General features: G+C 43.5%; 1 protein-coding gene across 1 annotated transcript; it reads right to left on the bottom strand.

Moving 5' to 3' along the window:
* Positions 1–12,310: 12,310 nt before the first annotated feature.
* slitrk2 (SLIT and NTRK like family member 2) lies at positions 12,311–15,337 on the bottom strand. The gene is made up of 2 exons (XM_022765085.1): positions 15,264–15,337; positions 12,311–15,058 (listed from the first exon to the last, which is right to left on the bottom strand). Exon 2 carries the CDS (start codon positions 14,996–14,998, stop codon positions 12,311–12,313), a length of 2,688 nt encoding a protein of 895 aa, XP_022620806.1. The 5' UTR covers positions 14,999–15,058; positions 15,264–15,337.
* Between the last annotated feature and the right edge of the window lie 599 nt (positions 15,338–15,936).

Raw genomic sequence — 15,936 nt, 5'->3', positions numbered from 1 at the left:
TTAAACCAACTTATTTAACATAGAAACAAAGGTGAAAAATAAAATTATAACCCAAACTCTCTGTTGTCCTCGTCCATCCCAGTTTACAGATCAACTTCCTGCTTCAACTTCGACCCACTCTACTTCGATTACTGTCCTTTCTTACTTGTCTTGCGTGGTGAGGTTTGAGGTTTGATATATTTGATCATGTGATTGTAGTCAATCGAATTTATACTGAAAAATACAAAATAAAACCCAAGTTGTAGTGAACTAGAATTATCTTTAGATTTTAGGCTCCGAATTTGAGAGGACATAAAATTAGTTTTGTATATTTTAGTATTTTCACTACAAATATCAAATATACTTTACATCAGGGATGAACTATTTGCAAACTATGTTGATGATATTGAAATAGGTTTTTTGAATCAAATGGTCAAAGCTCAAATGCTCCGGCTCACCCTTCACTCCTCGCCAGATTGTTCAGATTGTGTTTCAGTGGTAGTGACTCTCTAGACCTCCTGGTGTTTACTTGGGTTGTTTTATTTTTATCTTGTGTTCTCCCTCGTGCTCCTCTTGCTAACCTGGTCTTCTCCTGTGCCTCACCCCCCTCATCTGCCAGACTGCAACCTCAGACCTCTGTCTTCAGCCGGACGCCATCTCACCTCCTCTCCCCCAAACAGCCGTTCTGCCTCCACCCTCGCCCTTCACCAACCTTCAACCCCATTCAACTATTTTTCCTAATGAATACCTTGCTAACACTCCTACTGAGTCCTGTGTCTGCATCTGAGTGCAAACATTACCTGAACCATCACACTTTTACTTTACTTAACCAGAAGAGTTTTACTGTCCTAACCTCACATGACCATATTAAAACATTTGCCAGTTTTAACGCCTCAGCTAAAGTCTTGTATAGTTTTAATATTATTTTCAAATGTAGGCTAGACAGATTTTTCAATATATTCATTCTACAATCCAACCATTGGTTTCTCTTTATTTTTGTATCATTATATAACAATTTAAAAGACTAATCCAGACTTTATTATACAGCTCAGCCAAGTTTCAAGCATTTGCTGGATGCGTTTCTGCCTGTTCAGACATTAATGAAAACCAGTGGCTGTCTGGACCTGCTGTTACACATTAAAAAAAAATCCCAAACTATCCAATCTGCATTTAAAAATGTTCAGAAGAACGTTTGGTTTGGATGGTTTCTACTGAATGAAAAGCTCCAGTATAACCATTTATGATCAGGAGAGTACAAAAGCTTTTCCACCCTTCTTTTCCACAATGTTATTTAAAGGTCAGAGTAGTGGGTTATTTTCTGGTAATGAAACATACTCCTGCATTTCATGCACGAAGCACCCACACGTCTGCCAACCTCTAACTTATGACAGTCCAGGCAATTTAAACTTAACACTGCAGATGTAGTCAGATACGACTTGCTGTAACAACCTCTTACACTCGGTAGCAAAGCGCCTGGGATCAAAGTGTTATCACTCTGTTGGATTGAATTCAGCCCTGAAACAGATACAACTAGTTTCAACATCTCGGATATCCAATACTGTACACCGATAGCGGAAAGTACAAGAACCTTGATCAGAGTAAAGCAGCTTGTCGGAGCTAGAATGACTTGAAACCAAAATGGGTCTGTCTCCTGCACAAACCTTTGAATCACTAAAAAGGTAGCAGAGTTCAGGTTTTATTGTAAATGTCTGTTTAGAACAAGTTATGCCGCGTGACGGATGACGTGGCTCCAACAATACATAGAGGAGACCGAGGATGGTTGCGACACTTTTTGCCTCTCTCTCTCGCTATTTTGGAACAAACCAATCAAACTTTTATATTTTTAAACTTACATTACCCATACCATCTAAAATGATAACATATGACATGTCATTCACAATATTTATTTGAATGGAAGAATTCAGATGTTGCAACTGACACCAACCCTGGGGAAGGTTGCAACATATTTCACTAATTAACTTTAGTTTTTTTATCTCAGTATATGAAAACAATTATACATTATTTTACAATAACATTAATAAACATAGTAATAATAATAATAGACATAAAACCTGCCTTGAGTCAGAATAGGCACAATTTTTTTGTCAGTTTTTGATTGACTATTTTTAGCTTGTTGTGCTATTGTTGTCTCTTTTTAGACTCTACATCCGTATATTTTTAGCTAATTGTAGGATATTATCAATGATGTTGTCTGTTCTGTGTTGTTTTTGTTATTGACTGTTGTAATTACATTAAAATCCATAACCAGAGCAATATAAATTCCTTGTGCAACAGAATAGTTTCATGCTTTGCTTTGAAACTATGTTAAATTCCATCGTCCCTTTCAAATAAATAAATAAACTAAATTAAAATATATTTCACTGCTCATTATTATGCTAATTATTTTCTTAGCCTGCTCTGTTTCTAAGCAATTATTCTTGCTTCTGGTGTGCTATGGTAAAACATATATTGCCTATTTGACCTATTTTACTGTTATGTGGCCTGTTTTCATATGGCTGCTTAGCTTAGATACAGCTACAATAACATGTTGCAACCCCCAATCAGCCATGGCAGAAGATCATGTGCTAGCTAGACACACTTTCCTTGACACATGCTATCCATGTCACTTAGAAGTCAACAAAACAATGATTCAAACTAAGTTTTGATTAATTCATACAAAAGGTCGTGAGTGTCATCTCTCCAGCGTGTTTCTGATTGGGGACAATTGCAACAAGAGATGGTTGCAACAAGTCTTATTCCTCCCATTCTCCCCTCACATTAAAAGTGAAATTAGCAATGCAGCTTTTTTTTCTTTTTTTTTCCCCTGTCAGAACACCATCAGTTAACACACCTCGGGTAAACAGAGACGTGAGACTGCAGCGCAATAGAATCTGCCTGACTGCTTCAAACACCTCTGACATTCAACCCTTGTCACAGACAAGCTAAACCTCTTTCTTATCACTCTGGAAATCTGCCTCTGCAAGTCTGTGTCATATACACGACATCCCCGCCTGGAGATACGGGGTACAAAGACAGCTGATAGATCCCTCTGCTAAATGCAACTGTGTAATACCGCTCTGACATCCTGTAGGTGAGTGAGTGTCTTACTTTATGCTGTAGTGGGGATCACAACACACTAGAATCAAACTTGCAGCCAGAATTTCAGTGTGGTGAAAGTCCTGAGAAGTTTTTTTGTTGGGCAGAGGTGGGAGTACGTCACACATTTACAAGTCACAAGCAAGTCCCAAGTTACTGTGGTGAGAATGAAACTGAGTCCCTGCTGCAAGTTAAGCAAGACAAGTCAAGTCATTGTGCAGTGAAAGGGAAGAACCCATTCAGTTTTGGTGCGGATCTGCTTCAAGGGGCGGATCCAGGAATTGTTTTTATTACTTTCCTTAATGTGTAGGATTGTTCGGCCTTGGCGGGGGGGCGTGCGCTCTACTGAGTTACTGAGTTATTACAATCACTACACATCTCTACATGGGATTGATTGCTTACACTTATTTTAAGACTTTAGCTCCTCCCCATGAATGCTGGTTTGCAGGCATCACACTAGAAATCACCTAATCGTGTATCGAAAACAAAATGAAAAATGTAAATATTTAATTTTAAAGAGTCAAGTCCTTCAAAGTCCTCTGTCTCAAGTCTAGGTCAAGTGTTAAGTCATAAATATCAAGTCAAAGTCTTTTATCAGTGTTGGTCATGCGAGTCTCAAGTCCTCAAATTTGTGACCTAAATCTGACTTGAATCAAGTCATGTGACTCAAGTCCCCCACCTCTGTAGATAGGTGAGTCCCCAGTTTGTTGTAGGCTACTCCAATGACTGACAGTAAATAGTGCTAACACACCAAGAAATGTAGCAATTTGCTAACAAAAGAGGGCTGCTAGCTAGAGGCACTGACGTAAACAATGCCGAAAATAGAAATCAGCTTTGCAAACGTTTTAAGAGGAATCTCATGTTTGTTTGGCCTGAAAGACTCGTGCAATGCACTTTGTCAGCGAACGGAATATGAACATACATTTGTTTATTTACATGAAAACTCAGTGGTAGTATCTTTACAGTGACACCTTCCTATTGCTTATATGTCAGAGCAGCAGCCCATGAATCAGTGATTGTTGATGACTACTGTTGACTGGCAAAAGGTCTTAAACCTATAACTAAGCAGATGTATCGCCATCTTTATAGACACTAATCAACACTGCAACCAAATGGAACACAACGCAATGTATCGCAACACAATTTAACACAACGTGATGCAACACAACGAAAAACAAAAAACTTGAATGAGGCAGAAACAAGCTGTAAACACAACAATGACAAATTATCTCCTTAAACAGGTGTAATGACAGACCAGGTAGCAAATAGCTGCCTATGTTATCCAGCACACACACAAATATTAACATTCATCTGGAGTCAGGTGTCTGGACACCTCTTTAGCTACTAAATGCTCCTCTATCTTCATCAGATAGTCACTAACTGTGTCTGTCTGCTGTTTAATGCGGGGTAGGTGTCAGTGGGTTGATCAACTTATTCATTTACAAGCTGTTACTGCTGTTTAATGGAAACAGTTTTCTGGCCAAAAAATCATGAACTTCAAGAGGCTAAAAAGCTTTTTACAGTAGAACTAGGTGATAATTCTGTGTTTGTTACTACAGGTGACATCTTTACATTATACATACTCATTGATCCACTGTTAATATAAAAATGATGATTCTTAGTTCAGCTTTAATCTATCATTATATCATCATTAAAATCAGCTGGCTTAAGAGCATCAGTAACCATTAACAGAGAGTAAACAAAGTAGAAGCTAACATGCATGACAAACTCTAAATCAATAATCCAATCGAGTCCAATAACATTATAATTATGCCTATAATTAATAACTACACACAAAGGAGTTAATTACATTTTAATAACATGTAACCATGTTACTGCAGAATGTCCCTGCATTCAGATCAGCTGTGTCTCTCTCTGCTGTCTACTGTTGTACAGGGGGACGACTCAGCACAGAGCATTTCTCTCTAAATTACAAAAGCAGACTTAAGATTTCCCAACATTGCACATACCATGCATTAAATACTCCTGTCCGTAATAGTAAATTCTCCTCAGACAGGCCAGATTGTTTGCTGGATTCTTGTCTGATAGTTCTGTATAAACAGCTGATCATCACACAGCAGAGTTTTAAAAAGGTTCACCCAGGTCTTGCCACTGGATAGAAACCTGCTTAGAGCTGCTGGGGTTAATCTGTTCTCACCCGAGGGTTAATAGAAGGTCGCGTCATTTGGAATCGATCGCAGCCACTCACAGATCACAGGTTAGTATGTTAACATAGTCACAGGTTTGGGAAGCAGCGAACCCTCCCCCCATCAGCATGCCTGGATCAACACATTAGGCGGCCGCGGGGCACAAACATGTATTTAGACCCCTCCCCCCATTGACCCCCACCATTTATTCCACACCTATTTCTTGCCTTCCTTCCATGCATTGCATATATATTCTATGTCACCTACAAATTCCTTTATGCTTTATTTCATCCATTACTGACCAAACTTTATCAGTCTCTTCCACTCCTCCTTCTGGACATTGTGCATCTTTCAACACAACATGCATGGATGCCAACATCAGGAATGGTCAGACAGAGAAAGCCTCATATTTCCAAATAAATTAATTTGAAAATAACCAAACACAACCCAGACCAAAGTCCATAGAACTTTTTTTTAAAGGAGCTATTTGTAAGTTTTGATATTGTTACACAGCTAACATTAGCATTATCAGCTATTTACTTACCAGTCTTGCCAAGAGCTTCAGCCATTGTTGTATTTACCAGATATGAGGTTATGTTATGTCCTCTGAGCAGCGATACGTCTTCAGGGCAGACTGGATGCTACAGTGAAATAGTATGGGAAAGTGACGAGACAGTCAGGCTGGGGCTGGCTGCTTAGCATGCTAACTTAAATATAAGAACAGAAGTGATAGAAATAGAAGCAAAACAAGAGGATTGTTTTCCACCTCTGGAGACAGCTGTTGTTGACTAAAGGAATGACGTTTGATGCTGATCTCGCAACGTTTCGTCTAGACTGCTTCTAAATAGCTGCTAATGCTAACGTTAGCTATGTAGCAATAGCAAAACTTACAAATAGCTCCTTTAGAAAAATATGAATCACAAGAGCACAATATAAACTTGAATAATTAAGTTCTTAAAACTTTTGATTTTGACAGGGAGGATTTTATAGCAATTCAGGAGCAGTTTTAGCTGATATTGTATTCTACTGGGGCAAATTCTCAACCCTCAACATTTGGTTTTACCTCTAATATTTCTAATTAATATAGTGCTCACATGGTACATATTCTGAAACACATTTGTGTTAAATGAAGCATGTAGCACTGATTGGTTTTCCGGGGGTTTTGGGTTAGCACTATGGGCTGGGAGCACTTGTGTTTGAGTTTGGCATAACAGCTGATTTTTTTCCCCGAGGGCCCCCGAGGAGCAACAGCAGTTCATACTGTTTTAACACGAGTAGACTCAAATCCAGCTCTGCAAACTGTGCTGAAAAGCAAAACTATCAGAAACCACTAGAACCAGCAGAAATATGAAACTGTGACCTTCCTGTTTGTCTTTCATTTGCAGATTATACGTGAGACACTTGTGAGCACAAGTGGATCTGCTAGAGGCTGCAAATGTTTTGAATTCATCGCACATTATTCATCGCACATACATATTTTAAAAGGCCATTTGGGAAAAATAGAAAAGCTCAAATAAATCACCTGCCCACCATTCACCTCTGCTAAATATGACACTTTGGTTAATATCCAAGTTCAAGGAGCTGGGGGGGGGGCAGGACACTGCAAAGCTAAATGAAACCATTTGCTCTCGGACAGAGGAGCTGTGCACAGTTGCTTAAATGAAACACAAACCTCCGAACGAGAAATGACAGCTCGACGTGAACATAATTGAAAATGAGTTAAGGCGAATGACTAAATTGACTGACGAAATGAGGATACACACACACAAACACACACACACACACACACACACACACACACACACACACACACACACACACACAAACGCGTGCGACAGTGAGGAAGAGGAAAATGGATTGCAGCAATCTGCTGCAAAAAGATTAAAATCACATGTGTGAAAAGCTGGTGTCACAGACAGCACAACGCACAAAAAGTCAGAAAACGGCAACACACACCCGTACACATACACACACACACACACACACACACACACACACACAGAAAAGGCCTATTATAAATCAACTCAAAGCAACAGCCCTTATGCTTCAAAGTCATCTCTGAATCGCTTATCCACACACTGAGCCGCACTATAGGAATACCAATTTATAGTCCTCTATCATATCACTCAGAGAGGGGGGACAAAAAGAGGGGGACACAGTGAAGGAAGGGACGAGAGAGGTAGACAGAGAGTGGAGGAGAGAGAGAGAGTATTTATCCCCAAAATACCTATTTATACATTTCATCCATATCTGAGAGGAAAAAAGAGTGAGAACACTTCTGCGATGATAGTGACATTCACACATATAGTATATGAATATATGAATGCACTCAGTCACTCACTCATTCACTCATACACACACTCTCTCTCACACACACACACACACACACACACACAAGTATCCCAGGGCTGCAAGATAAGAGAGGAGAGTGTTCTGGAGAGAAAGCTTCCTCATTGGTGTGCAAGGCTGCACATGTTCCAACCCTCCCTTATATCCCCTGTGTGGGTGTATATGTGAGTGAGAGTATGTGTGTGTGTGTGTGTGTGTGTGTGTGTGTGTGTGTGTGTGTGTGAGAGAGAGAGAGAGAGAGAGAGAGAGAGACAGAGAGAGAGAGAGAGTGTGTGGAGCACTCCCTTGCTTTCCTTCACTGCCACTAAAAAGACACAGAGGACCTATTGTGCCCAAGGAAGGAAAATCACTCCATTTTCAGAGGAGAGGAATGAACAGCTCTCTCTCTCTCTCTCTCTCTCTCCCTCTCACTCACTCATTCCTTCCGTTCATCTCTCTTGACCTCTCTCTCCCTCCTTCCCTCCCCCCCCCTCCTCTCTCTCTCTCACCCTCTCTTTCTTCTCCCCTCCCATTCACACAGCAGCTGAAATGGTGAGGCCTGTTGAAAAGGAAGCCCACATGACAGCATTCACAGCTTTGCTTACCGCAGCATCTCCCCTGCTCGCCGTGTGCCTCTGCACCTCAAACCAATGAAAGCGACTTGAAGTTACAGCGCTAACGGGGCCACAAGTGAACACACATAAAGGGGAAAAAAAAGGAGGGAGTGGGGGGGGGGGGCAGATAGAGAAAACACCAGGGTTTAGAGTAAATGAAGGCTTTTGAGCAGCAATAACAGCAAAACAACATTAAAGAGGAATAATGTTTTTTTTTTTTTTTTTTTCAGAGCTGCGGCTCATTCGCTATGGAACACAATTTTGTTTCAAACAATATTATCCGAAAGTCTGCTTACTGAGTGAAACTGAGGTTCCCACCAGGTAATACTAGTTTATTGGAACAATCTATCATGGAAGAATGGCGGACCGGTGGGGATTGGATGTGATGTAAGTGGCCCAGTTCTGACTAGATGAATGGATGTGAATGTGCCACTGCAGACTGGGACAGCAGAGGTGATGATGGGGAAAAAAAAAACAAAAAACACATTATTAATGATTTCTGGAGGAAGAACACTTCCTGCTTTTTAAAACGTGGGACTTATTTTGTAGTTTTTGGCCGTAACTCATGTTGATAATGTCGCTGCCAAAACAATCAGATTTTAAGTTTAACCACCAGTCGTATTCAGAAGAGAAAGCTGCAGTAAATGTTAAATTATTACACAAACTGTCTGTTGTTAACATCAGATAAAGATAACAGACTGACTTCCTGTTTCAACTTTCTGTAGTTGGGCACACATAAACTGTGTGCCACATCTAAGCTGCTTGTTGTGTGTTCACACAGGTTAAGTGGCAAAACAAAGTACACTTAAAAAAATGCTTAATGTCTGAATGTGCTATTTATGGACCTTATTTTCCCTCAATACATTGCACAAAGGAAACACAGCTGCTCACAGCTGGCGGAAATCCAAAAGTTGCAGTTTGAGTTGGTGCACATTTTGTATCAACTTCTGTTTGTATACAATAGTTAAGTACAGTATAGTATAGTATATAGTAGCTGCAACATCTACAACATATATTCCATATACATACAAGATGAGTAGGGAATTAGGACACTGACAGTTTTTCTGTGTAATGAGACATATTGAATGTACTAAACCTCAGTTTTACCTCCAAACAAAGTGCTGTAGATAATCTGACTACACTATTTACAACCTCTCTGATTGTCTAACTGCTCGTTGCTAGTCTTGTCAGACTTTGTTTCCATGATTTTGTCATGGTCTGAGGTACGTTTACATAACTGATTGAAATCATGGCCGAAGCAACAAAAATAAGATTCAAGTTAATCTGACTCACTCAAATGGAAAATCACTTCCTGCCTCATAAACAGCAAGCTTTTGCTTCCATGGAACAGCATGTAAATGTACTTAACTTCCTTCCATGTGGGCTGCCTACGTGACTTAATTTGCCTCACAGGTAAACCCACACATCCACAAATACAGTACAGCTTAACTGGAGGGCCACTTTCCAGCTTTTTCCTGCTCTTTAAATCTCATCTCACCTTCAGAAAACCCTTTTCAGAGACAACAACGGTCATGGGAAGACTGTAAGATGTGGTTAAAAGCTCTGGAAAAAGCTCGTTCAGATTTCTCCCAGGTGATATATTCCTTCCATGAGACCAAATCATGTAGAGAACACAAAACAAAGAATGAAACCAACAAATACAACCAGCGTGCATGCAATAAAAATGCACTTCCAGCAAAAATAAAAACTAAAAACCACCAGAAAGCACGACAGTTTGCTACCTCAATCTCAAAGAAGTGAGAACTCGCTCATCTCCTTGGCGCGGGGAGGGGGGGGGGCTCTCTGCAGGTCCCAGCCGTCAGATTGGAACGGGGCCCTGTTGCCGGCAACATTTCAGCACCTTGGACAGCTACGCTATAGCCAGCAGAGATCCAGCAGGAGGGAGGGAAAAAAAAAAACATGAGGACAAAAGACAGGGGAGGAGATGGAGGAGGGCGGCAGCGGCGGGCCGGGGATATATACAAAAGGGGAGAAAGGGGGGGATTAGGGGTGGGGGGGGTGGGGAGGGAAGAATTTGGCCGCTGGGAGGCCATTCACAGAGTATACAAAGAGCCAATGTCAACTCGAGTTGAAGGACAGAAAACAGAATTAGCATTACAGCGGGTAGCACAGTTCATCCATGTCACACGGCTGGGGGAGGAGAGGGAGGAGCAGGACAGGCCTGTAAACGCGCACGGCCGATAATGACACCGACGCACCCATACACACACGAACCGGCAGCATTGCTGTGGAGATACGCTGTGTGTTTCATGACAAATGCTCTTTAAGCAGTGACACTCTTTGCGCTGCAGAACTGTATTTTCTCACGCTGCTCATCCACAGCAGCAGCTCAGTGCAGTCAGCTGCTAACCCAAGAAGCCAGAAATGACATCAGTTATGTGGTTTGGAAAAAAATAGTGGCATTTCTTAACAGCGGGATGCAGAGGAATGCTGGATGTCTTAAGATGGTTTCTCTTTATACCTGCAGACTTGCCTTCCATTTTCCGCACAGGCACACTTCCCTTTACTGCTCTCCACTACTCTTAATTGCCACACTAATGACAATTCTTCTCTCCTGTTATAATTGCAAAGCCCAAGAAGCGGCAGCTCTCAATCGACGTACCTCTCCTGAGGCCAAACTATTGTTTTTTTCAATCACTTTACAGCCCTCAGTGATATTTCCACACACGCTCGTCCACTGCTGAAGGAAATATTGACCCTCTACATCAAACATTAGTGTTGTGCTGTGCGTCATCAGGATGGATGGAGTTGAGATTCTCAGAGGGAGGAGTAGGAGTTTAGAGAAAACCTTGAACTGATATGTTCGGTTGTGGAAAGAAGGAACGGAGGAGCTATCACTCAACTCAACTCAGGAGGAGCGGAAAAAAAAAAAGAAAAAAAAAAAAAAAGAAAAGCTCAGCTCATCAATCATTAGAGGAGCCATCACATTTCACCGGAGAGAGGGAGAGAGAGAAGACGGAGCTGCAGGCGAGCTCTATTTTCATTTTTTCTGCCCCCCCTAACCCTAACCCTAACCCCCCCCCCCACACCCGCCCCCCCCCACACACACACACACACACACACACAAACACACACACACACACAATTACACACACATCAGAGCCGTCCACAGCATCCAAAAATAATCACGCACAAGTCTAAAACAAAATTTACCCCAAGCTCGGGATCTTGACAAAGTGCTTCAGTGAAAATTTAATGGCGCAATCTTTGCCACGCTGTATTGCTCCCCTATAGCATACAATGTTCTCTAGAAGTTGTACATCTCCAAAGACAGAGCAAAAGAACATGATTCTCCCTGTCAACAACTCACATATCAGTTCACACTCAGTCTCAAGTTTTTCTTGGTTTTTTTTTTTTTTTTCTTTTCTTTTTTTTTTAACGGACAAATAAGTCTTCTATTTTACATAAAGATTCTGATTCTTTAAAATACAGCACTTTCAGAAAAAAAGGAACATTTCCATTTTGCAGAGAGCATTGTCGATAAAATAGTGGAGTGCAAAGGCACTTTCTGGAGTTAAGTAGAGTAAGATTTCGCCGCTCATTGGATTTTTGAAAAGGTTTTTTTTCTTTTTATGGTTCAACACTCACCGTTTGTCTCGTGTGTGCTAAGTATGTACAGGAATGTCAATCTGTAGCATTTCCTCTTCTACAAAGAATAATTATCTCATAACTTTTTTTTTTTCTGTTGTTCACAGGTAAAACAAAATACAGTTTTATGAAAAAGCACAAAGCCGTATTTGTACACAGTCCTTGCCCATTAGTATACCTGCCGTCATCAAAGTCTTTTAGAACTTCATTTTTTCCAAAAAAGAAGAAGAAGAAATAATTTATACCTTCCAGGAGAAAAAATAGAACTGCATAATAATATACTTCTTATACTCCTTTTATACATCTTGAAAAGCAAAAAGAGAAGAAAAGGAAGAGAGAAAAAAGATGATCAAAGGCTTCAGTTCGTTTCCAGTCAATCAGGTCGGATTGAACACAGATAGATAAGATAGATATATAGAGGGATATTATTACAGTAACTGCGTGATTATTATGAATGCTGCACAGAACCTAGAGAGTGAGGGGAAGGCAGCGGAGCGGGGGGAGGTTGGGTTGGGGTGAGGGGTCACTGTCGCTATCTTACAGTTGGCTCATCGCAGTCTGTTTCTCCAGAACCTCCAGGTAGTCTGGTTCTGTTTTTAGCTTCCCGGGGAGCAGGAGCGGGTGCTCATTGTGTCTGGAAGGGTGTTCGGCCCCGTAGTATTTCCTGGGGGTCCCGTACAGCACAGTTTTGTTCAACCTGTCCTGGTTGGAGAGATGCCGCCGGGCCGTAGCAGCCTCGTAGGGGGGCACGATGCAAGGTCTCTTAGGTAAAGTGCAAAAGTTGTAATTGAAAGGAGGGGCACCTGCGACTGTCGGGAGCTCCTTGTTGGGCCGCTCCCCTAAGTTTTGATACAGCATCTCAGGAGGCTCCGGGGTGGTCAAACCGCACGACGTCGGCGACTTATCCATAAAATCCACTGTGCTGATGGTGTAGGCCCCCGGGCTGCGGGTGAGGACGTCATCCTTCTTTGCGTCCAGGGGCCCAAAGCTGAGCTCCTTCAGGTTGCGGTAATAAGCCACCTGCTCGCCATCCTTCTGCATGTAAATAGGGTTTTGGCACATGGAGCCTACAGGCGGGGGGATGTAGTTGTACACGTGGCTCTCAGATGTTTTGTCTTGGGTCGGTTCAGGAGTGTAGGAACCGTATTGTACTTGGAAAGAGTTGAGATCTAAGTTGTTGGCACCTGTTGGCACGTGCTCCACCCCTTTGCGCCGTTTCAGGACGAAAACAAAGAGGCCTGCGCCAAAGCAGACGGACAGGATGAAAACAACGAGAAGCCCAAGGATCAGGACTGAAAGGGGGACCTCGGGGTGTAACTCAGGGGTGTGGAGTCTGGATTCAGTGGGGCTGACAGAGCTAAAGGAAGAGGAGGAAGAAGAAGAGGAGGACGAGGAAGGGGTGGTGGCCTCAGTGCCAGGGCTTATTAACGTAGGGGCTTTTGTAGGGGGGGCATGTTGTGGTGGGGGCACCTCGCTAGGCTCGGGGCAGATGGCCTCGTTGCGGAGCGAGCGCAGCAGGCGGCCCGCGTGCTTGGAGGGCGAATCACAGGTGATTTCGTTCACCACCACGCTGGTGCTGGACAGCTCCATCCAGTTTTTGAGCGCCACGATGTCGCAGGTGCAGTCCCAGGGGTTCTCCTGCAGGTCGATCTGGATGAACGCAGAGAGCTGGTCCAGAACGCCTTTCACCGGAAGGTAGGAGAAGTGATTATTCCGCAGGTTGAGTCTGGTTAGCATGGTGCCCCCGAACACGTTGTCCGGGAGCGACCTCAGCAGGTTGTTGTTGAGGAACAGCAGCTGCAGATTGTGCAAAGAGTTAAATGTTTGTGGGAAAATGTCCTTGATGATGTTGTATTCCAAATAGAGATACTGGAGCGACTGCAGACCGGCGAAGAGCGACTGGGAAAGTGACTCAATGTAATTCCCATTGAGATAGAGTCGTCTGAGGTTTGTCAGATTCTCAAATGCCCCCTCCTGAATCACTGCTATTCTGTTATTCCCTAAGTGCAGCAGCTCCAGAGAGCTGTACTCAGTCAGATCAGCTCTGTAAATGACTTGCAAGTAGTTACCGGTCAGGTGGAGTTTCTTTGGGTAGGAGGGCTTGGGGTTCAGCTCACTGATGTTATGCAATTTCCGCTCTTGGCAGTTGATGTTCAACCCGCTGTCAGGGTTCTGTGATGTGCACACGCACACGCTGGGACACAACATGGGCACCGGGGAGCGCGTCTGGTAAACCATTATGGGCCCAAAGACGTGTTTGTCCTTTGAGATGCGAGGGGTGGGCCTGTAGCGCATTTTGGGCGGGCGGGAGGCTTTCGGGGCGCGGGTGGGGGTGATAACGCCAGGGTGGTAGGTCGGGGGCAGGGCCCCTTGAAAGTGAGAGTCAGAGGGGGGGTGGACACGCTCCCCAGCATTCCTGCGCGGGCACAGATCCTGCTTGATGAGCTGGGTGATGTCTTTGCCGTGCAGCCTGAACGGCGTCTCGCACACGATGTCCCCCACAAAGACAGAGATAGTGTCCAACCAGGATTTGAGAGGGATCAGATCACAGGTGCAATTCCACGGGTTCTCCTCCAGCTGGATCTCCATGATGCCGCCGATGTGCTCCAGCACCCCGGCAAACGGCAGCATCTTGAGCCGGTTGCCACGTAAATCCAAGTGAGTGAGGAGCACAAAGCGGAAAATATTAGGAGGCAGAGACAACAGCAGGTTGTCGTTGAGGATCAACACTTTGAGTTTATTCAGTTTGCTGAAAGCGCCCGGCTCTATGGCGCTGATGTAATTATAGTCTGCCTGTAAATACTCCAAACTCTCCAGCCCTGCAAAGGTGTCTTCTTTAATCACCTCCATGTTGTTATTGTTCAAGTGGAGCCGCTTTAGGAAGCGGAGCCCATTAAAAGCGCCGGTACGGATCTCCTGCAAGCCGTTATTCCCCAGATGCAGCGAGGTGACATTGCCATAATTGACAAACTCATTGGCGCTGAGCCGAGACAGGAAGTTTCCATTTAGAAAAAGCTGGGAGATTTTATTCGGGGGCGCCTGGAACTGACTGACGGTGGTAAATCCTTTATTCTCGCAGTTGATGTTCAGGATGTTCTCGCGCTCCTCGCAGGCGCAGCGGGTCTTGCAGATGTCTTTGGAGGCTGAAGTTTTGCGGCTCTCCGTTTCGGACGGTGACAGGCTGGTGACCGTGAGGACGCTCAGCAAGAGGACGCCGCTCAGCATTTTTACAGCCAAAAATGGTCGCTGAAGTGTAGATCCAGCATTTAACTTTGCAGCAGGAGCCTTGGATGGAAAGAAAAAAAAAATATCAGGGAGTGAGTTCTCACAGAGGGGGGAGAAAAAAGAGGTAGAGGCGCTCTCTCTCTCTCTCTCTCTCTCTCTCTCTCTCACACACACACACAAACACACACACTCGCACAAACACACGGGCGCGCAGAAAACAGGCGCACCACCGTTATTTGTTGTTTAAAATGGGGCCGTGACGCACCGGAGTTGCGCAAATCTCTCCATTGACCTTCACTTTGAATCCAAAAAGAAAAATCCAAAATCCGTCCCCAGGAAAAAAATAAATAAAAATCAATCCTTGAAAAGAAAACAAGGGAAACCACCGCAAATCACCGGGCTCCTGTGTGGTGGATGGACTTGGCACATTGTCAGAGGCAGAGGAGAATCAGAGGGAGAAAAAAGCCGCTTACTGCAACCCCCTTTTTTCCCCTTATAAAGAGCGCCGATTTATTCTGTGGCTTCATGCAGATCTCCAGCAGCTGCAGCCAAACATTCAGAGAGAGACACGGGCTGTGAAACGCTCCATCTCTTCTCATTCACACTGAAAAAGCGCTTCATTTTCTTTAATGCCCGGGCAAAAAGAAAAAAGACAACTCTTTTTTTTTTCTTTTTTTTTTTTAAAGATCCAGAAATAATGCGCAAAGACGCACCATGACGCACAGCTCGCGCTCCTTACCGCCTTCTCCAACAGAGAGGAGACAGGTGAAAGTGAAGTCGGTAGCAGAAAAGAGGAGAAAAAAGAGAAGCGAGAGCGAGATGAGATAAATATCCCCGGAGCTGAGGCATAACTACACGGGCAGAGCCTTCTACTAGTGTGCCGTCGGTTCCTCCTCCGCTCCGCACACTGAGAGCAGCACTGAGCGTCTGCTGCTGCT

The sequence above is a fragment of the Seriola dumerili genome, unplaced genomic scaffold (assembly GCF_002260705.1).
Source record: "Seriola dumerili isolate Sdu_G_001 unplaced genomic scaffold, Sdu_1.0 BDQW01000645.1, whole genome shotgun sequence".
Taxonomy (NCBI): Eukaryota; Metazoa; Chordata; class Actinopteri; order Carangiformes; family Carangidae; genus Seriola; species Seriola dumerili.
This window is presented reverse-complemented; position numbering and strand designations above follow the sequence as displayed.

Bases quoted from the DNA above. Each gene is read 5' to 3' on its own strand.
- slitrk2 (XM_022765085.1), bottom strand. From the start codon at position 14,998: ATGCTGAGCGGCGTCCTCTTGCTGAGCGTCCTCACGGTCACCAGCCTG.